The 24,045-nt window shown below is 39.9% G+C and overlaps 1 protein-coding gene across 1 annotated transcript in view; it reads right to left on the bottom strand.

The window, feature by feature from the left end:
* cacna2d3a (calcium channel, voltage-dependent, alpha 2/delta subunit 3a) overlaps positions 1-24,045 on the bottom strand; it is a 172,846-nt gene that overhangs the window by 102,484 nt on the left and 46,317 nt on the right. The window contains exons 4-5 of the mRNA XM_030785246.1: positions 21,867-21,926; positions 588-750 (exon numbers count right to left, since the gene is read on the bottom strand). Of these exons, the coding sequence (XP_030641106.1) occupies positions 588-750; positions 21,867-21,926 (223 nt within the window). The remainder of the gene's footprint in view (positions 1-587; positions 751-21,866; positions 21,927-24,045) is intronic.

The following is a 24,045-nucleotide window of genomic DNA, read 5'->3' as shown; positions in this document are numbered from 1 at the left end:
CACAACAACCATAAACCAAGCTGTGTCATGTACTTTGAACTTTCAATAGGACTTCCTTTTATTTATAAAGAAATTATGTAACATAACATAACATAACAATGTAATGTGAAGTAACACTATACACCTCAAAGTAACATGAGGTAATGTGACACAAGGTAACAGAACACAATGTAACGCAACGTAACGTAACACAATGCAACGCAACGCAACGTAAAGTAGAGGTGACATATGATAACATAATGAACCATAACGCGATGTAACAGAACTTAACATGACATGACATAACATAAGGCAAAGTAATATAACATACTGTGTCACAACATACACTCTACATAACATGTTACAATCTTACTCTGTGATCATAAAGTTACCGTTTTTCCCTTGAAGCTCACATTTCATACCAATTCCATGTTATTTACAGCTACTTTGATTACAGATATATTATTAGGTTTTATTGTGTAACTTCATCATGTCGAGTAACTTACCGCAGTAAAAGTGTGGATGAAACACATGGAAATGGGGTGAACATATCCGACATGACTGTATGATGTCACTGTGACTGCCACGACTGGTACCACCGAACTCACCTTTGTTGTACATGTTGGTGGGAACCTGGACCACACTTAGGCTAAGGTTGACTGACAGGTTGTTGAAATGGTCGTTTGGCTGTAGGATGAACTCTCCACCCAGCTCCACACTATTGCCCTCCTCATCCACTTCATTTATCAACACCGCATTAAAATACTCGTACTGAGAGAGAGAGAGAGAGAGAGAGAGAGAGAACGAGCATATTATACACCAGTTTTGATTTTCCTGAAATAATAATGAAAGCCATGAGTAACATATTGTGCAACTTTGCTTTAATTGCTGAAGTGACATCATAAAAATATCCAAAAGGAAATTAAATATAGATGATGACCTCCAACACAATTACACAGGATATATAAAGCCACAGTTATATAAAAACACAGTTGTATGAAGTAGTCTCCTAGACCTTCAGCACATGTTAACTCTGATGAAACCTACAACAGAAATCCCTTCAGAGGAAATGAAATCAAGGAAAGGAGCAACAATCAACATATGTTTACATTTGCCAACATTTATCTATTAGCTTTATTTAAGCCAAACTATAGTTATATTAAAAAATATATGTGCTACTCAGAAAAGAGTCTTAAGGGATTACGATGCTTGCTGCTGTCTTATTGCTAATCTGTTTACTCATTCAGTTTTGATGAATTTGAACAATGACCGTCAAAAGCTAACAGATTTTTTTTTTAATTAGCAGCCTGGCTAGGTGAATGCACTCCTAGCATTAAGGGAAAAGCTCCATCAGAAGTTACTGAGGTCCGACAGCAGGCTAACAATAAGCAGTTAGATTCCACCTGAGCTCTTAGAGAAACAGAGAGCAGTGATTTTCATTGCTATATCGCTAAATTTTTTTACAGGAACAAGCAATGTTTAGTCAGCAAAACCACACATACGTTAAGCATGCTAACACAACACACAACATGAACTCTTCTGCCCTGTTGTTACACAAAAGTGCACACACTCCTAATATCACACACATACACTCTCTCTCTCTCTTTCTCCCTCTCTCTCTCTCTCTCTCTCATACACAGACACACACATATACTTTTCTAATACGTATTTTTAGCTGTGTGTTTCAGAGGATATGCTATTTATAAATCATTCAGTAGTCTTAAATATAGGCCTGTGCTTTCCCTACATCACGAACATACTGTTCCCTCTCCTCAGAGACGGGTTCAGAGTATAACAAAGAGAAGAGACCAAAAAAAGAAGAACAAAAAGTCATGTCACAGAAAAGACATTTAATTCACCGCATGACATTTTAAAAACTTTGGGGAAACGACTTTGAAAAGAGAGAAAAGTATACACTCCAGATGGAAATGGGTCAGATGAGGACCTGTAGTCTGTTGTTTAACTCGTTTAATGGAAGGTAGCGAGAAACGCGAGGCTTTAGCCGCGTGATTGTAAAGATAAATCCTGAGTTGTCCATTACAGTGGATGCAGTAATGTTACTCATCCCTGTCACTTTTTCAGTGGAGAACCTCTCTCCTTTTTTCTTTTCACGGGTTGAATTTACCCACTGAGTCACTCTGTGGTCTTAATGGGTCAATATCTTCACCGGTGGTCAAAGTTTGCAGTACTGCTGTGGGTTAAATTAGGTTATTTTAGATTATTAATAGTTTATAATCCAAACCCACGGTATTCCAAATTGTACCATATAATGAAACAATCAGAAACATACAGTTCATGATAATCTTTTCACTACATCCAATATATATATAATATATCCAATATATATAAAATATAGCAACTTTATACCACTAGAGCAGAGGTGCTTGATCTTTTGGGCTGATATGGCTGAGAATGTTGTAGAAGTGCTGTTCTGCAGGACGTGATGAATTAATAAAAGAGTTTGGGGGGAAAAAAAGAGATCAGAGATCAGGTAATTGAGAGACTTCTTTGACGTGACGTCTTGCATAGCTGGTGAAGAAAGCTAATGTTTAAAGTAAGAAAAAAAGAATCAGCTTTGGTTGCTTTAGAGTAGACAGAGTTCAACGTCCTTGCAACATCCTTAGAGACACAACTCGGTTCAACAGACGTTGGTCGGTTTTCTCGTTAGACAACGTGGTATCACTTTATCTTCAACCTTAAGCCACTGGATGCCCTAATGACAAGCTTTACTTGTTCCCTTCTGGAGAAGACTGGAACATTTTTAGCTCTTTATACTTGTCCTTACGTATAATGAAATTAAACTTTCAGAGAAAATGCAGTGGTAGCATGTTCTATGTCATAATGCTAGTGAAATCTGGCCTTTTTCATTTCAGCTCCAGTCTGATTAAGGGTGGGGAACACTGCTCTGGTTCTCATCTCCACAAAAAAAAAAAAAAAATTCACTCCACCGAGTTCTCCCTAGAGTGAGGTTTTTCGGTGCATTCCATCTCACACCATCTTGTTTCATATTGTGCCCAACTCTAAGCTAGTGACATTGTTGTTTAGCTGAGTCCATTGCTATCCAAATCAATCTGGAGGTTGCCAGTCTACACGCACAGTGATATCTAGCGAGGTGGATATCAAGACGGGAACATTATGATGCAGTACCGATAGCTCAGAGGTGCAATGTGTTTTAGATAAGATTACCCACAATGCTACTGGTGACAGCGGCAGAGCTGCTGAGAAGTGAACCGGTACAGTGGAACACCAGGTACGCTCTGGTCTTTATAGATGTAGATCACAGATCACTAACTGTCTGGTTCTCCAGGAGTCAGCCCTGCGTGACTGTCAGACTGCCCTGGTCTTGTTTCACCACGTCAGTGAAGTTCACAGTGAAATCTCCCAGATGCCTGATCATGACGCACATTGGCTGCAGATGGTTTTGTTTTGGTTTGGCTTGGTTTGGGTTTTTTGCTATCAAAGTTCAGACATTTGTGACAAAGTCCACTATTCCATATGGTACAATGTTCATTAGGTTAACAACATTTGATATGACAAAACTTGCTCACATGTTTTGGAATGGGGACAAGTCTCCTTTGATGTAGATTGGGGTCTGGTCCTGTTAATGTCAAAACAGCTGGCAAGATGCAATGTTAGGGTGGTGTCAATGTGGGAAGAAACTGCACTGATATTTTTAATTTAATCTGTTACTCTGTAGCACTGGTGCTGTTAGTGGTAAACTTTGTCCTTACAAGTCATCTTAGATTTGTAGGAGTTAGTTTCTAACATCTTACACTTGACTTGACTGAGGACTATTGTTTTTTTCTTTAGGTGCTAGAAGAGTAGTGTAGCAGTATAGACTAGCATTGTTTTTTAGATCTAAAGGGCAAAAAAATTACAATTATTTGCAATGAGTGTCATTTGTAATTGTGGCACAGTTGAAAATTTCAGTAGCGTTCTTGAGTAGACGGAAGACAGAGTTTGTTTGGTACAGGCGTAAAGCTAGACACTGTGTCCCTGATGAAAGTGTAGGCAGAATCACTTCATCATGTCTGTGCAGTAGTGATGTTGCCCTTGTCCTCTGGCATGGAGAGAGAGACAGAGAGAGGGAGAGAGAGAGGGAGAGCAAAAGAGCAAGAAAGAGGGTGAGAGAGCAAGACAGAGAGAGAGAGAGAGAGCAAGAGAGAGAAAGACAGAGAGAGAGGGTCCTTCACCAGATGAGTAAGGCAGCCTTCATGTCCATCAAGCCCCATCACCACCACCATTATCACCCTGTCTTCAACACCCATCCCTCTCTCTCTCCCTCTCACTCTCTCTCTCTCTCTCTCTCTCTCTCCACCTATCTCTCTCTCTCTCTCTCTCTCACTGTTTTCAACTCTCTCAATCATCTTCACAAGGCAGGCAACATACCAATAAAGCCATCAATTATGCCCGAGACGCCGAACCACGTATCAGTCCAATTAATCTGCTGTGATTAGCTGTGTTATTAGCGCTTTATCAGGGGCCACAGAGCCCGAATGCAGACGCAAGGTGAAGGAGTTACAGAGAGGAGTCTTACAACCAAACAAGAAAACTCTCCCGTTTGTTTTCAAGAACAACTTTCAAAACACTCAAGGTTAAGGAGAACTTAAGTTTCATACGCTAGTAAAATTACTCAAGTATCAGAAGTAAGTTTGTAAGCGACTTTTCCAAACCTTGCTGACATGTCGACCTGTGGCAAAAATAAAAATGAGTCTTTCATTTATTTAACAAAATGTAAATTGCGTTGACACAATTTACATTTTTTCACACTTTATTTTAAAAGGAGGGGATAATTGTTTTTGACGAAAAAAATGCAAATGCTTTTTTTCTTTTCTTTCTTTTTTTTTTTTCTCGGATGTTGCCGCAGTAACACCGCTTGATATCTTGCAAGCATGAAATTCATGAGAACAAGAGCGTGTGCGTGTGTGTGTGTGTGTGTGCGTGTGTGTGTGTGTGCATGTGTATTGTAAAAAAATCCAGGGAGGGGGGACAGAATTAGCTGAATTTTCTTTGAGGAAGGAGAGTGCCCCTTTTGTGAGGAACAATCAAGTAAAATGTTTGCACATTTCATAAGTGCAATGAAAATATGCTAAACTTCGATAAAAATGAGTGTGTAACAGCTGTGTGCACACACACAAATGTGCACACACTCTCAGTTACACACACAAGCACACACACACAGTCAGTGATTGCAACCGAGTTCCAATGACATTTGGTGAACAGATGCTTGGTTTTATAGAGACAGAAACAAAGGGGACACCAGTCGTTGTCTTGTGTGTATGCAATAAAAGAATTTTTTTTACAGTACTTAAAAGAGATAGCAGAGGTTTATTGTGACTAAATATGCTGGAAATGATATGTCATAAAAGAACAGAAACAATTCAGAGAATTTTAGGCTACATAAAAATGGCCGAGTACAGATTTTTGTTTCAGGGGATCTCCAGAGACACCCTGGCATTTCTTAATCTCTCTCTCTCTCTCTCTCTCTCTCTCTCCAGGGGTTTGGACTAAACCAAAGTCATTGATGTCTTTTGGGGGGAATTGAAAGAAAATTCTGAGCATTTCTTTTTTAGGCAGTGTAACTCAAACACAAATACAAACATTTTCACCATAACAGCAGTTGCTTGAAAAAAGTATTACTCCAACAAAAACATTATTTCATTCACTACTTCTTCCACTAACATTACTACGAGTAATTACCCCTCAGCATCTCTTCCTGTGTTTACCACCCTGGTCAGTGTTCATATATAGTCTTATAGTCTTCATTCCCAAAAGCTTTGGAAACACAGCTGTCAATAGTCACATTTAAAAAGCTTGCTAAATGAAGAACTGAACAAACTGGAATGGATTGAAGTTTGATTGTCTTAAGGTGTTTGGTGACTCTATCTTGTATGAAAGCACCAGAGTAAGTATAGAGTTTAAGGTTTGTTTTATGGAAACTGAGGAGGAATCCCAGTAAGACTAAGAAGAATATAGAGGAATAACTGGCCAGTGTGTGGCAGCAGCCGTTTGGGAGCATCTGATTGGCTGGGTCAGAGGAAGAGTGACCTTCATTTGTGTCAGGCTTACATGATCCTGCTGAGCTACGGAGGAGAACTCCAGCCAAACGCAGTTGCGTCTGTCATCCATACATTCTGGTCAGAGCTTTCAGCTTCCTGTTCTCTCTCTCTCTCTCTCTCTCTCTCTCTCTCTCTCTCTCGCATTAAAACCATTATATGAGGACTCCATCAGTTACATCAGTTTACATAGAATCAGATAAACACTGGGCACAAATTTTAATTTTTAATGTAGCAGAACTGAATCATAATTGATTCAGAGGCCTGATAAACTTTCCACGAATTGAATCACATTTCCAAGTCCAGGCAGAATTGACAGACGTTACACCAAGAACATTCTGTTAAATTTTCCTAGTTTTAATCTCCAGCACCAGTTTATGACTCATTCATCAGCATACTCATACACCTCATCACCTGGTCTTGTTCTGTTTTAATTCCAATGAAAGGAGTGGAGTAACTCTTGTCTAAACACCGGTTATTCTAAATGGCTCAAACTAACTTCACAGCTGGAACACAACAGACCAATCACGATGCTTCAAATACTGTAGTCAATGTCCAGAAGAGGAGAAAATTAGGGGATTAAAAACACTGTATGTGCAAGCGCATGCATGCGTGTGTGTGTGCGCGCGCGCACGCATGTGTGTGTGCATCTGTATTATCCTTTGGGTTTGTCCAAACAATTGAGCTAAAAATATGAAATGTGACTTTTGACTAAAGGTCAAACGCGTCTGGCATTCCCAGCATTCTTTGCCCTTTCCAAACGGGCTTGTTGACAGCATGACCAAATCTGATTATATTCCTCTAGCTGTTCAAACACATTAAAGCGTAAGCTTCCGATTGCTAACCTTCAGGCTAAAGCACTGATACTACCCAACAAGCACAACCCCCGTGTCCTCTTTGTGGAGAAATATTGACACACAAACTGAAGGCTACTCTCACATTTTCCCCCTGGAAAATTTGCCAAGAATATCAACATTGAACATTTTGAAATAAGACTATGCTACTTGTATGTCTCTGTGTGTGTGTGTGTGTGTGTGTGTGTGTGTCTGTGTGCACCTGTTTGTTCAAGCCAGTATAAGCTAACCCACAGTTGAATAAAGGACCTCAGAGAGAGAGAGAGAGAGAAAGAGAGAGAGATCATTACAGTCCCCATCTCTATGGACACTGCCTCTCTGACACTTAATACTACGCTTCATCGAGTGCCTGACAGCTCAACTGAACACACAGCCAAAACTGTATGACCCCCCAAGTCCCTGCCTTCCACCCCACTCCGACTAGCATGACCCATGCTCCCATGCTTTCCCATAAGCCTCGGCTCTATGCCACCCATGTCTGTGACAGTCCCCTGCTGATTTTGGCAGGGTGGGTCCCATTGCATGCAGGAACTTTGGGAACCATAAAACCAAAGAACCATCTGGTGCAGAGGTCAGTGCATCACTCTGCAAAATCTTAATGCCACATCATTTGTTATTTAATATCTGCAGTTTCAAAATACTCAGAGTGGAATTCAGCTAGCTCAAAAGTTTGGGCACGTAGTTATTCAGTATCACTGATACTACTCTACACTACATAAGAACTAACTTGTAAAACTTCTAGAAACTCATGTGGTTAAAATACAAATATAATGTGCTGTTCCAAACCCCCCCCCCCCAAAAAAAACATGAACATGTAATGTAAATTACTATACAATTAATTTGCTCTACACAATGAAAAGTGTAATTAGGGAATGGTTGTTCAGCTATGATGGTAAAAGCAGGGACACAGTCGTGTTAAAATGGGACTGTCTTAATTTCTTTTGTCTCTTTATTGATAAAAGCACTGAGTGGATGCTTAAAGTAGGTGTGTGAGTAGGTCTGTAAGACCGAGTGGATAATTTAAGTGGGCAGCTACATGGCAAAATGTAAGTAACTATTTCTAACCCTATCTGAACTACCAAACTACTGCAAAAAATAGTTTAGTTACTAACCAAAATACACAGACCCTTTCTTATACAGAGTGCTGACTCTTCATGTAGCAGAAGAGTTTGGACTGTGACACACACACACACACGGGTACAGAGGTCTCTGAATAACCACTTTAGCATTAGTGGGTATTTAGATTTTCTGCAGTGCCGTTACAGACATCTGTGAGTTATTTTTTGAACATTTAAAAAAAAATGGCAAGAGACAATTCTTGATTTTCAAGACCTTACCTTGACATCAAGTGTCCCATGTAACTAACTTTACAATGTTTTTGACAGGTCCAATTGCTAGCTGCAGGCAGTCACAGAGTTGTTTGTGTTTTCAGCTGTTCTGTGAAAATCAATAATTTTTATTCTGAAGTCTATTCATTTATTGGTCTATTCATATTATTGTGTTAAAAAAAATGAAGGCAGCAGAGTGTGCCACCAATTCACAATGTGACAAAGCCACATAAAAGAAACTGGAGGTGCTGCAGAATTTGGATAAGCTGGAGACAGAGATAGCGTCTGTCATCAACTTCCTTTTCCCGACAATGTTCCTGACAGCTGGGATTACTTACTGGAGGAATTTTACAAAATTGTTTATGGCCTTGGCCTGCTTTGTAAAATTCAATAATCTTTGCCTGTTTTGTAAAATTCAATAATCTTTATCTTAAAGTACTCATACAGATGCTTGGAGTTCCCAAGGGATGTTGAAACAAAACAGTGGTTGATGAGACCAGAAGCTATAAAGTTAAATCTCTGGAATTGTGTTCAACATGGATTCATGTGACTAACTGAACCCATAACAAGTGAATCACCTGGGGATTAGTAATCATCTGCTAAGTAATCATTCAAAAGGACATCCAATCTTTTGGACATGCAATATTCACTTCACTCTCTCACTCACTCATTATTTAAGCTGCTTATCTTAATCAGGGTCACAGGGAGTGCTGGAGTCTATCACACACCTATGCATGGAAGGGTTTTCTTTTGTTTTTGCTTTTTACCGCATTTTAGTAGACATCAAATCAGTAAAATTACATGTGTGGAATTATTCAGTGATCAAAGAAATGTTAAACAAATCAGAACTATCTTATATTTTAGATTATTTAAAGTAGCCACCTTTTGCCTTGATGACAAGGCACACCCTTTCTCTCAACCAGCTTTCTTGGGCAACTCCCTGGAATGGTTCACCAGCAGTCTTAAACGAGTTCCTGATACCACTTTACAGTAAGACTACCCTTATAAGGGATTTATCAATGGTTTATAATTAGGTTATTAATATGGTTGTAAACATTTTATAATTCATTAATAAACAGTTATTAACAAGTTATAACACAGTTTTCATACATTGATGTGGGCTCACTATTTCGTATGATCAAGTTACTGCTGCATTTTTTGTCTGTCTCTCTCTGTTAAATCTCAGATCTTGCTAGTTGCTTAGCTTACTTTATGTTGTCCCTTTATCAGTCAGTGTGTTAAAAATGAGATGAAGCTGACAGTTTATGACCATTTATTTATCAGTTATAAACATTTATAACTGCCAAAAGGGAGCCTTATTGTAACGTGCAAAACACGTCACCATTTACTAATGAGGTACTAACATTTATAACAGGCAAAAGGAAGCTTTATTGTAAAGTGTAAAACACATCTCCATTTACTAATGAGTTACTAACATTTATAACAGGCAAAAGGAACCTGTATAGTAAAGTGTAAAACACATCCCCAATTATTAATGAGTAGCTGGGTTTTCTAGAGTGATGACACTGCTTTTGCTTTTTCGGCAACACACCTTTTATTTTGCGACAGCACAAACCTGGAAGTAACACACTTAATTTGTTGACACAGAAGGAGGGAAGTAGATCATTCACGCAGACAATTACATTTACGGCACACAGATAACATTAAACTGTCACAAGAGTTAACAACACAACACACACAACACATGACGGATAATACAAAAACACTTCTACTAGACACAATGGGAAACATAATCTGAATAATGACCTGGGGCTAAACAACAGTCCATCGCCCCAAGGCATGCTGGGAAGCTCTGCCCATCTACCCCAACATGCATCACAACATACCACTTAAATATGATAGCATACGTCATATCAACACCTCTGATAATAATGAGGATGGCTGCTAACAGCATGCTGAAAATGTCACGGTAAACAATATTGCCAAAGCCTTTGCGTATGAATCTGGTAATTTGGTATGAAAATTTGATATGCAATAATTTGATATGCCAAGTGAAACTTTTTGACTACTAAGATATGCTGATGGTGGTTAAATGCTAGTAACATATTCAAAAATATCTGATGAAGCTGACAGGTATAAATCCTGGCTGATGGAGAAGACAAAGCAAGCTAGGTAACCAATGAGATCGGAGGCTAAACGGTACAGATACATGTGGGATCACTATTTGGCAAGCAACAGGTCACTGTTGCCCTTTTTATCTAATGTGTTATAATGACTTAGTAATGATTTATAAAGTGTTCACAACCTAATTAATAAACTAATTATAAACCATTCACAAACCCTTTATAAGTCTTTATAAGTCTTATTGTAAAGTGGTACCGAGTTCCCTTCACACACCTGCTCCTTTTTCTTTCACTCTCTGGTCCAACTCCTCCAAAACCATCTCTACTGGGTTTAGATTGCGTGACTGTGGAGGCCGGGTCACATACTGCACATACTCCATCACTCTCCTTAACAGCCAACTGGCTCTTATACAGCCTGGAGGCGTGTTTTAGGTCGGCGCCCAATTAAAAAGCAAATTAAGGCCAGGCTAAGACCAAACCAGATGGGATGGCGTGTTGCTGCAGAATGATGTGGTAACCATGTTGGTTAAGTGTATTTACAATTTGAAATAAGTCGCCCATATAGTGTTACCACCAAAGCCACCCCCCCACACCCTGATTCCTCCTCCCCCATGCTTTATGGTGTCAAACCAAAGTTCATCCTCTGTTCACCTTCTCCACGTCTCACAAAGACACATTGGCTGAAACCAAAAATCTCAGATTTGGATTCATCAAACCAAAGGACAGTTTTCCACTGTTCTGATGTCCACTGCCTGTGTTTCTTAGCCAAAGCTTCTCTTTCATGTCGCGGTCCTCGTGAGAGCCAATTTCATCATAGTGCTTCGTGGTTTTTACCACCGCACTTGAAGAAACTTTCAAAGTTCTTAGAAGTTTCTGGATGGACCAAACTACATTTTTTAATGTTATGATGGATTGTCATTTCTGTTTTGTAAGTTGAGCTGTTCTTGCCTTATTATCAGTAGGTGATTTATAGAGGGATGAGGGGGGGTTGCCATCCCCCTCATTAGCAAAATGACCAAAATACATCTCCCTGCCATCCCCCTATATACTCTACAGAGTAGTGTCAGTGATCATTGGGCCATCCCCACTGTTAAAAAATAACAAATCACCTACTGCATATTATGAACTACTACAAACACAAATACTGGTCTTCAACCAAACAGGGTTATTTACACCCGCCTTACCCTCACACGACACAACTGATTTCAATCCGCTCAGACATGTTAACAAGGGAAGGAATTCCACAAATTAACCTTGAAGAGATAGGAACTAAGATGATATTATGATTGTGGATTTAATGAGTGCTAACTGGTGTAGCGTTCCAAGTGTGATTTTTTGGTGGTTGCAGGTAACTGGTTCTTTTAATGTAAACTCGTGATGTAGGAAAGGGTTATATTCAACCAGAGCTACCTTAAAGGTGCATTTTCAGAGACAGATGAGGGATTAAAGTATGGATTCTTACTCAGGAACTCAGTCTCTCTCGGACACGCACACACACACACACACACACACACACAGAGTCTGGCACCAAACTATAGCTGCTGGCAACAGAAGTCTCTCTCTCTCTCTCTCTCTCACTCTCTTTCACACACATGCACACGCACACACACACACACACACACACACCTTTTAAGAGCTGGGTGAACCACTGATTCCATTCAGCCTCTGGCCTTCGGGACACCTCTGAGATAAACAATTGCTATTGATTCTCCACTTATGCAGGGGAATAACCATCAGGAGTGCAGTTTAAATATGGTCCTGCTGGAGCACACAGATCTGTGTGTTCGTGTGTGTGTGTGCGTGCGCGTAGCGCATTTAAAAAGCTATCTTGGACTCATCAAAATGAGTTATTTAATCCAATTGTAGTTTTCAGTTGTCATTCAACCACAACAAAACGTGCAGAGAGAAAATGGTTGGTTTTGAAAATGGATTTGTAAACCTGAGCAAGTCAAAATAGATCCATTTCTACGGTCAGTTTTAAAACAGTTACACTGGGTTCTTGTCTCACAGTAATTATGTGGTCTGGTCAGAGGGCAGATGAAAGAAATGGAGTTCACACTTCAGTCTTTTACTCGTGTTCAGTCTGTAAAGCTTCATTCAGACCTAATGTAAGAGGTTTCTATCATTTCATCTACATATTTCACTGTTTCATATGCATTAGGAATGGTGGTAGCTGAGAGGATAATGGAACAGCAGTGATTCAGTTACCCAGTGAGAATGATGGGGACTCTGAGGGAGAATCCTCATATCTCGTTAATGTGTCATGTCTACAACTGTCACGCTACGACTGTATCTTTGTGTATGTGTGTGTGTGTGTGTGTGTGTCTTTGAAAGTTTCAATTTGTTTGGACCAGCATAATCTCCCCACAATCTCCCCAATGTGTCATTTATTTATGGAAATATTTGTGGCACCACCAGGACAAGGTACACACACACACACACACACACACACACACAAAACTATCATGCAACAACTTTAAAAGACACATTTGTCATTTCTTGCTAAGTAGCACAACAGAACATAAAAAACACAATCATCCAGTCATCAACAGTCATCAAACTGCCAGCACTTTCAAATCAATCAAACATGACAACACAAATTCAATGAGGTCTGAACTGCTGTATAAAAGTCACCAAACTGTCTGTAAAGAACAAGTTACTCTCCAGACACAGCACATATAAACGGTGAGTGAAAAACAGAAAGAGGCAACACATACTGGTAACATAATCAAACTTCAAACAACATTCAAATGACATTTTTATATTTGTTTGCCTCTTGCAACTTTCACGTGGACACATACTTGGATACCACTTTGATAGGGGACAGAGTAAGAGGCTAACAGCTGCAGGACGTGTTGGAATCCCTTTGAAAGAGCAAACTAGCATGAAGGTGTGTTTCCAGAGAAAAGAACATTCAACATAACCTCTCTCCCCTGAGGCTTCACCAAATATGAATTTGAAGCTTGTTCTGAACAAACGCAGACATCAAAGAACACATAGTAAATCTCGTACCTTCTTTCCCAAACCTTTAAAGTCGTCTGACCTGAGAGAACTCCGGCACTGTGGCATTTTACACTGCCTGTAATGATCAAAAGACATGCCGTAGACAGCAGTTTGGGGAAAATACAGGGGAAAAAAAGACCATGAATGTGTATTGATGTATTTGAATAAAAACAAGACATGGTATAGACAGGTTTTTCCTTTTTTCTTTTTTCTTTTTTTTTGTTATGCATCTGTGAAAATGCAAAGATGAGAACACACCAGTTCCAAAGTGTGACTAGTTTTCAGTTTGGCAATATTGTTTACCTTGACATTCAGTACACCCTGGATATTAAAGTGGTACATTGTGATGCGTTGGGGGGGGGGGGGGTTAGATGGGCGGAGCTTCCCAGCATGCCTTGGGGCGATGGACTATTGTTTAGCCCCAGTTCTTTATTGTTCAGTTTATGTTTCCAATTGTGTCTAGTAGAAGTGTTTGTGTATTATCCGTCATGTGTTGTGTGTGTTGTGTTGTTAATTCTTGTGACAGTTTAATGTTATCTGTGTAACGTAAATGAAATTGTCTGTGTGAATGATGTACTTCCTTCCTACCATGTCAGCAAGTTAAGTGTGTTACTCCTTGGTTTGTGCTGTCGCAAAATAAAAGGTATGATGCTGAAAGAGCAACCAGTGTCATCACTCTAGAGAAAACCCAGCAACTCATTGATAACTCGCATGTTTTACACTTTACAATAAGGCACTCTTTTGCCTGTTATAAATAGCAGTAACTCGTTAATAAACACTGAAAAGGAAGGGGTCCAGAATTTTGGAATTTCCTCCTATCTGATTTTAACTCTAAATCAGTCTGCATATTAACAATGCATTGTATTTGAAAATGAAGCCAAGGTGGGTGTGTAAACAGTGTAAAGTTGTATGGTTGTATATGTAAAGTTGTATAGTTGTGTATAAACAGTGTAAAGTTGTATGGCTGCATATAAAAGGGTAAGGTTGTATTGTCGTATATGTGAAGTTGTATGGTTGTATATAAACAGTGTGAAGTTGAATGCTTGTGTATAAACAGTGTAAAGTTGGATGTTGCATATAAAAGGGTAAGGTTGTATTGTTGTATATATAAAGTTGTATGTTTGTATATAAGCAGTGTGAAGTTGTATGGTTGTATATAAACAGTATGAAGTTGTATGGTTGTATATAAACAGTGTGAAGTTGAATGGGTACTACTTTACTATAAGACTACCTTAAGGGATTTATAAATGGTGTATAATTCGGTCATTAATTAGGTTGTAAACACTTTAACCATACAACTTCATATATAAAACAATACAACCTTACTCTTTTATACGCAACCATACAACTTTACACTGTTTATGTACAAACATACAACTTTACACAGTTTACACACCCTCTATCTGTCTCTCCCTCTCTCTCTCTCTCTCTCTCCCTGTCTCAAACACACATACACACACACACACACACACACCTACAGCTATACCAATACACCAACAAAGTACGCTTGGCGCAGCAAGACCCCATAAACCAGGATCAAAGTTATCATATAAACTCCCAGAGTTCATATTTTAGCATAACATATTCCAGTCCACTGCAGAGTTATGCTAATGCTAAAAGCCTTGACTGTGTGTGTGTGTGTGTGTGTGTGTGTGTGTGTGTGTGTGTGTGTGTGTACGCTCTAGAAGTTTTCTGAAAAGAAACCAGAAAGAAAGGCTCCTGTCCGATGACTTCCTAAGCCAGATATGAGATGGAACAGGCAAGCAAAGACTGCAATTCATCACTGTCATCACTACCAGAACAGGAAAGAGACCCAGACAGAGAGAGACAGAGAGAGAGATGAACCCATACAGCTGTGTAGATTCATGTTTTTTATGCATCATTGCAGTATTAATACTTGATAGAAAATGTAATTTACAGATTTGTTATGTATTGTTCATCACTGATAAGGTCTAAACTAGCACAGTGTGGCCAGCTGTACTCCACAATCTGTTTATCCATGACTGCTAGCAGCATTATCCGCCTAATAAGGCAAAGTCTGTTACACACATCATTTACAGATGCCAATTACCAGGATGGCAATCAATAACCTGGATGTCTCTGCTAGGCTGACGTACAGTTGTCAATACAGCGGAAACCTGGGCTTTCGGGCATCTGTCAGCTCACACACACACACACACACACACACACACACACACACACACACACACACACTCCTCTCTATCTCTGCACACTCTTCTCTCAGTCTTGGCTTCATTTTCAGATTCATTGCAATGTTAATATGCACAGACTGATTTAGATTTAAAATCAGAGAAATAGGAAGAAATTCCAAAACTCTGGACCCCTTCCTTTTAACTAGTGTGAACACAAACTCCTGGGCCATTTCTAAACTGTAGGAATCCTGGGATAAATGAGAACTCTTAAACCCTCTGACTCCCAGCTGCTCTTCCCTTCACATTCCCGTAGACTTCTGACATTTTCCGAAAGCCATGAAAATCCCATTTGGTGTTCCCAAAATTGGCCTGTAATTGCGCATTACAGATCCATGGAATTAAGCAGCCCTGCCAAGTGGAAAAAAAGGGGACTGTGCGTAAGAGTCAGATTGCTTCTGAAAGCTCTCCAGCACAAATATTTATGGCAAAAAGAAAGAGTGTGTGCGGCAGAGAGACGGAGAGAGAGAGAGAGATTGAGAGAGAGAGAGAGAGTGCTTGTCCTTTTCCAAATATCATTAAGGCCAAGCGAGAGCCGTAATTCCGTGGTTAATTCACACATTGCATCCTCCAAAAGAGATGAAGCTCCTGCAGAGCTCTGGCTGCTGTCTGAGTATTTCTGTGTGTCACCTGTTTGTATAAGGATTGAGAGAGAAAAAGGAGTTGGGGTAGGGGGGGGGGGGGCTTTTTTTTTTTTTTTTGCTGGAATAGATTACGGAGCCAATTCCACACGGGCGAGAAGCTAGCTCTGGAATGAGAAGATAAGAGGAGTCATATCTCTCAGCTGGAAGCCAAATATGTACGCAACAGCCAAAAACACGCACACACGTGCACACACGCACGCACACACACTCACAGGGTACATACACACACACACATATACATACACACACACACATATACACAAACACACACACACACACACACACACACACACAGTATAGAGCTGCAGCAGAAAGGCTTCACCCTCAAGTGTTCACTTGGTGCTTATTTTTAACCATGTTTACAGTAATTACCATTTCATCAGGAAGACAGGGCTTTGATTCCAGCTAAATGCCACAGTCAAGGTTTCCCACACCACGTCAGCAACCGCTGGAGAGCTGATACTGTCCCCACACTTCCTCATACACACTTCACACACAACTGAAACTGAGAACACACAACCTACTTGGAAAACCCTGAAATGGTGTCGCTTTGCTTACTGGTATCATTTACTGGAGTAAAATACAGCCAAGCTACAGACCTTGGGGGCTTTCATGATTAAATCAAAAGCCACATAGGAGCATTCATAAAACAGATGAGTATGGATGAAATATTCAATATTCATATGTATGTGTACACACACACACACACACACATATATATATATATGTGGCATGTTTAGTGAAAAAAATTCTTGTAGTGCTAAACACTATCAAGCACACTTTAGCTTTCCTAAATGTGTTTTCATGTATCTGTCATTTTTAATTTCTGGTACACTGTGAAGAGACATGCTTTTTAACACTGATATGAGTGAGTGCTGGAAACACAGGACAGTACTGTTGCTTTGTATGTAGAATATTAAATACCCCATTCTTGTTTAATAGATTGCATTCTTGTCCCTCTGTGACTTTGTCTAAATATTTGTGTCTTTAGATATCAATCTATTTAATAATTCAGGAGTCATAGACTGAGTCATAGACTGTTTTTTCACATAGTCCTCTTAGTGTCTCTGCTTGGTATTCGAACTCTAGCATCAGTTGTGGAGTCTTTCTCCTCTGGACCAATCAAAACTCACTATTCTAAACAAACTGCGATCTCTCTCATCTTACCTGCATTTTCAATTAAAATTAGCATCCAATGTTAGCATTATTGTTGCTAATAAGAAGTTGCGGGTGGTTTATTGACAAAAAGAAGCCAGAATAAGTCTTACACGTCATACCTGGAAAGAAGACGCTATGTTAGAATAAAGCGTCGCACTTAGACCTGTGAAAAGTGTGGTGTGTGAGAGATTTTTTGGGTGGACACTGGATACAAATGCACACCTCTAAGGACAAGAGCTGGGTGGGCATATTGAGAGTGTGAGTGTGTTTGTCTTCCAGACCAGACGTCTTTTTGTCTTCGCTGTCCTCTCTTAAACGGGAGGTTTCTGCAGGGACACTGCAGGGCTCATGTGAGCAGCTTTTTGACAGATCTGTTTAGGATTTGGCCACTCCAAAAAAGAAAAGCACTTGGCTGTCATTTCCCTTGATACATTCTAGACTTCAATCATTTTTTTTTTCTTCCTTTTGGTGGGAAACATTTGAGTTTAATTTTGGGAATCAATGGTTTAATGATCATTTGAACCCACTGACAACCTATCTGATCTAATAATTAAGCAATTTAACACTTCATTATTTTATTCTATTTGGTGGTTTATTTACTGTTTGATCCTTATTACAAGTGAACCTCTCAACATGGGAAAACTATAATTTAGCTCATCCCAAAAAAGGCAACATAAAAATTTGTCTAGTGAACCATTGCATGATTCTTATCATAAGTTATTTCTTTAGCCATACACCATTGGTAAAAAATGAATACTGATACAGCACAAATTACATTTATGTTGTTTCAAATTAAAAGGATCATTGTCATTACTGTCTTAACTACCATCATCGTAACGCTGGGATTTTATGACAGCAATCTGGTATCATAGTTACACCACACAGACAAGTTGCTCCATGTGGACATAACATATCCACTATGAAACCGTGAGGGTTTCAGGTCCGTGTCCAAAACACAACCGCATCATTAAACTTCCAGCACTGCGTTCACACAAGATGCTCTCCTGTTTATTGAGTCCACTTTGACCATGTAATTACATCCATAAAGTATGTTGTGCAATAAAAAATAAAGTGTACATTGCACAGATATCCTCTGTGGATTGGCCAATCTTGTCCCGAGCTCTTCTAATCACATTTAATTTAACAATAGAATCAGTCATTGCTGGCATCTGTGACTTAGGGGAGCAGACTGTTTCACCTTCATCTAATTAGAGCAGTTTGAGATTCTATCCCAAGATAAGAGCTCATGGAAGAAAAGAGAAGAGAAGAGAAGAGAAGAGAAGAGAAGAGAAGAGAAGAGGAAGAGAAGAAAAGAGAAGAGAAGAGAAGAGAAGAGAAGAGAAGAGAAGAGAAGGATCAAGAATCGATCCCCTTTAATGAAGAGTGAGTGTTACAAAGCATAGGGTATTTACTGTGTGGATCCAGACACCTCTTCATTCTTCTGACACTTCAGCAAGCTTGTAAAAAATACCTCAACACCTGCTTTACTCTGTGTGTGTGTGTGTGTGTGTGTGTGTGTGTGTGTGTGTGTGTGTGTGTGTGAGGAGAGACCCAAGGAACATACAAGCAAGTAGGGTGTGAAACAAAAGACTCACCATATAAGGATTTGTACTGAACACTACTGAGCACCACATCATTATAATCACTGTCCTGTACTGAACACCACAGACTGATGTGTCATCAAACTGTAAACGGACGAGTGTCTCCTCTGTGGCTAACTACTGATAGACAGACAGACAGACACATACACTGCCTGTACACTCGGTTCTGACACAGCAGTGAATGCACCACCATCAACAACAAGAGTTAAATAGATGACTTATGTTTCTTTTCCTTTGTGTGTGTGTGTGTGTGTGTGTGTGTGTGTGTGTATGTGTGTGTGTTGATTTGAAACTGATAATTAACAATAGCATGACTAAAAGCTCAGAGTTTTTTCAGATTAAGAGAATTTCAAACACTGTGGGGTTCACTCACACAACACAGGGGATAGTTATTACCCAGCCATAATCAAACACATCTCATAGCAAATGCCAATGGCTTTTAAAAAAAAAAAAAAAAATACTGACATTCCAGGCATTACTGACCTGAAAAAAAAAACGACCATTAATTTCCAAACCAAAATGTCAGATTTGATATGCAAGTCAAGGTCGAGCCCCAAAATGCAGGAAACACGAGGCCTGAATGAAAGTATTTTTCTGGCCAGATCCACTCAACCTAAAATGAGTCGTTTCCCTCATCTTCTGGGAACTCTCTTTACTGCTACACAATCAGTTTACTCTGAGCTCTACCTTGGCTTGTGGCTGGTGAGTGCATGCTGAAGGGAGCTGTCCACGGTGCTGAAATCAGTGACTAGTCAAGACAAAGTCCTTTTAGAAGAGTTTTAATGGGTGCTACTGAAAAGTGTTCATCAGTCTGAAGGTACAGGATAATGAGAATCTCTGTCCATCTTTAAAAGTAGCCAATGGGGATACATTTGGAGCTCAGAGTTTGTTCTAATGTTTACAGCACAGCAATTATATCACATTTGTTGGCCACCAATGCACACACAGATGCTTTGACAGAGAAAATTTTACAGAAAGATTTAACCCACGGAACCCCCCCCCCCCCCACCCCCTCCCCCGCTCCATCCACCAGGGGGGCACACTACATCCAAAAACACATGTCTTTGTTACAGAGGAATGTATATACTGTATCATCCAGCTTGTGTTTCTTTTCACCTATCATCTGATTAGAGGTTTGTACTCACTCATGCCAGAGTGACATGTTAGTGTTAGGGTTAGGGTTAATTCTCTGCCTCTGTCTGCTGTAAATGTCTTCCTGATTTCTTTAAATTCAGTATTTGGTCTCTTATTTGATGTCTCAGTGCAGTAATTTTGAGTTGGGTATTAGATAATTAAAAAAAAGAAAGTCTCTCCTGCCTGCTTTCATCTGCAATGTTGTCTTATATTCTCACTCTGTTCTCATTTACACTACTGAGTTTGTCTGACGTGGTAAACTGTAATTGTCTGAATTTTGTTTTACATTTGATTAATAAATCCATTCGCCTTTTTCTGGGTATCTCATTTTTTATTTCTTCAGCTGTCCATTGACTTGTATGAGGAGCATTCTGTGAAAGCTATGAGAACTCAGTACATGGGGTTCCCATCAGCCTACGTCTGTGTCAAAGAAGCTGTCATTTGGTTACATGCTAAGGGGGCAGGGATTCCGCTAGTCATTAAAAAACTATGTTTAGCTACTAGGCTGTGATGCTGTTGTCATGGTAATGCATGACTCTAATAGACACTGACTGGGAGTATGCCTACAAATTAGGATCACATCTGTTGTTTAGGCAATAGAAGTTTAGGCAATCTGTTGTTTAGCCAATAGAAGTTAAGAATTTCTCATGTCATGGCCAAGGGTGCTTACAGATAGTGTTTTTCGTCACTGTCAGACAAACTTATTTTACAGATTCTAGTCAGAGATGAAAAATCACCTAACTCACATTCAGAGTCAATCTTTTATTCTAAAGAGTTTGGCATCTTCCATCAGGTTTCTCATACTTTGGTGAATAAAATGTTAACTGAAACCTGGGCTGCAGTGGAATAGTCCTTTTTGCTTAGGAAGGTTCCTAACTGACTGAAATGACCCAGAAGTATCTAAGTGGCAGCCATGATAAGAGCTGGTCGAATTCTCTAAACGCTAAGGACAGGTGCTTCAGTGCTTCCTTTCTTATCTCCTTTAGCGTAGGGTACACTGGACCATCCTTACAAAAGGAAAGGAGATAATGCCGTCCCACAACTCCTTGCAGCAGCAACATTTAAAGTGACGCACCATTCGGCCATTCACGAAAACAAACAATAAACGTTTTTAGCCAGATGATGTTTTTAATTCAACAGGTTTAAAATTTAAGAATGATGATATGTGCAGTTGTCGATTTGTAGGCCTAAAATGTTATGCCCATCCTGCATAAATTATTCATTATTTTCATACAATCAGACCAATTTGGATTCATGTCAATAAATATGAGTGGACAGGAGGGTGAGCGTGAGCAACCATTCTCAATGTGACAAACATTTCATCTCTCGTTTGTGACTGATAGCCTGTATTCCTTTTTTTATTTCAATTCTGACCATGAGGTAATATTTTTCAATGGGCTGTCCACGTTTATATAGCCTGCATGAAACAACACGGTAAGGCCACATGGGGCGAATTATAAGATACGCATTTAGTAATCCATCTTCAGAGCACTGTAGTTTCACCACAGCAGACCCACATCAATAACATCTACAGTCGCATATTACGTAGCCTAGTGTAAGTGCAGTCGAGTTCTCTTAGCACCGCAGTTGTCTTTTCCTAAGTCCTTATGAATTCTCTTTCTCTTCTTTCCTTAACTCCATGACACTTTCCATCGAAGGTCAAGGAAAAGTGGTTAGGAAAGGACACAGGACAAAATTTTTTTTGGACTATTCGACCGCAGCCCTTGTGTTATTTTGTTGTTGTTGCTAAAGATATGTTGGCGTTACAGAGGAGAACTGTGTCATCACTACAGTAACGGTGTGGCATTTACTGACCTGTAGGTTAGGGTCTTCTTCATGCTGTAGATGGGCTTCCTCTGCCGCCTCAACCAGTCGCTGTAGGAGAGAGATGAGACACAGGGCATTAGCAGCAAGAACAAAGACTAGTACCTGTACACACACACCATGCACAACCGCTCTACTAGACCAGTGGGTGGATTTAAAGCCAGGAGTTCATTCGTGTTCTTCTGAAAGAGCAACAGCTGATTATCATATTGTTATGTTGAAAAACTAATGGAGAGAGAAAATAACACACACATACATACACACACAGGTGTGCGCATACACACATACACACACACACACACACACACACCTTTCATATTACTAAGCAGAGAAATAGTGCACTCTCTCTCTCTCACACACACACACCTTTCATATCACTAAGTAGAGAAATAGTGCGCTCACACACACACACACACACACACACACACACACAGTGTGACGCATTTTTTCCACGGGCCTCTACGATTCAGTACATTTTACATTTCCACTCAAATATATATTTTTGACAGAGAGGGGACAAAAGCCACAACTCATCCGGGGAGTCTCATTTCCAACCCGCAGTCAAAAACTTCTCTCCATGGCAACTGAGTCATTTTCTCAGACATGGGTTACTTTAGCTATATTCAGCACTAATGGTCCTGATCTAGGGTGGGCTGCCTGTAACAGGACCCACTGTACACTGACCCAGCCCCTCACAGGTCACTAAGACCTTCTGTCCAATCAGCAAGCAGAAAAACACCAGTCAGCAGAGAGACAGAGTTCAGTTTCACCCAACAGAGACAGATGCCTTGGCTTGTCCTTTATGGAATATAGATAGGGTGTATACATAATGTCAAACCAAAAACACACACTCTCAATTTCTGCCTTCTGAAAAAGGACAGTAAGGTTTTCTAAAGATTCTCTCTGTCAAACTTTAAAAATAACAAAGGATTGAGTTCACAAATATGTCAAACATGCTAATGGGGCATATAAATCCCGCTAACAGATTCCAGATCAAAAGGAAATAAGAAAGATGTGTGTTATGAGTGTGCGTGTGTGTGTGTGTGTGTGTTTCTTGTCTGAATACTACTTGAGTTTTCATCAGACAAAGCTCCAGACAATAGTTAATGTGTCCTCTGTAGTAAAGTAACTGAGAGAAGGCGAACAAAAGAGCACCGCTTTCAAAGGTCTGATCTGGTACAGCCTCTTTCAGCAACCAAATATCACAGCTGAGTGTGTGTGTGTGTGTGTGTTTATGGACACAAACGCGCAAACACACACACACACACACACACAAGCACGCACAAGAGATAACCTCTTAGTCTCTGGTTTCTTTTATTCTATTACAGCACATCATCACCCAACCAAATGTCTATTATATCAGTCTATTGCACTCAGACTCTCTGTCTGCCTGTCTCTCTCTCTCTCTGTCTGTCTGTCAACTTTAAGTTAAAAAAAACAAAAACAAATACAACTTATCAATATATGAGATGACCACACATATAGATGATGGGAACAATCTGCTTTATGACTTTCATAAGAATCAGAGTCCCTCCTCAGGGCTGAGAACATGGGACTGTATGGACCAGGAGAAGGACATACATCTTGTTTTCCCTCCCCTAAAAATAAGGCCCAGGAGTTTCTGTTGGCATGCTTTTTTGTCAGCGTGACAAAGCGCTTCGGGTTACTTCCGCGTCAGCGTTTAAACGCTGAAAATATTCGACCTTCTAATCCCCGCAGTGCGTGTTTGTTCCAAGCTCTGGCAATGTCGCCTCATGAGAAAGCTCAGCCTGTGAATAATTTAAAAGTCAATAAACGATGGTCGCCCCGTTTACAGAAAGATCAGGGACAAGGTCTCAGGCCAGGTATCTGGTCATCATTATTTTATCTGGGCACTGTCGCAAGATGTCATACCTGAGTGTTTGCTTTGATTTTTGTTTTTGCTTTTTGGGTTTTTTTTGAGAATGGCACTTGTGAGATATTTGTGGCAGGTGGTTTATCTGATCTGTCTGACAGAGCGTGTCTGCTTGGCTGTTGGCTGTAGAGACTTCTCTATGTGGTTTTGTGTGTGTGTGTGTGTGTGTGTGAGTGTGTGTGTGTGTGTGTGTTTGTGTGTGTGTGTGTGTGTTTATTGGCATTACCAGAAGACCTGAAGGTCCAGACTTGCTTTCATGCAGAATACACATCAGAG

This window comes from Chanos chanos, chromosome 9, assembly GCF_902362185.1.
Source record: "Chanos chanos chromosome 9, fChaCha1.1, whole genome shotgun sequence".
Taxonomy (NCBI): Eukaryota; Metazoa; Chordata; class Actinopteri; order Gonorynchiformes; family Chanidae; genus Chanos; species Chanos chanos.
The sequence above is the reverse complement of the archived record's forward strand: the minus strand, read 5'-3'. Positions and strand labels throughout refer to the sequence as shown.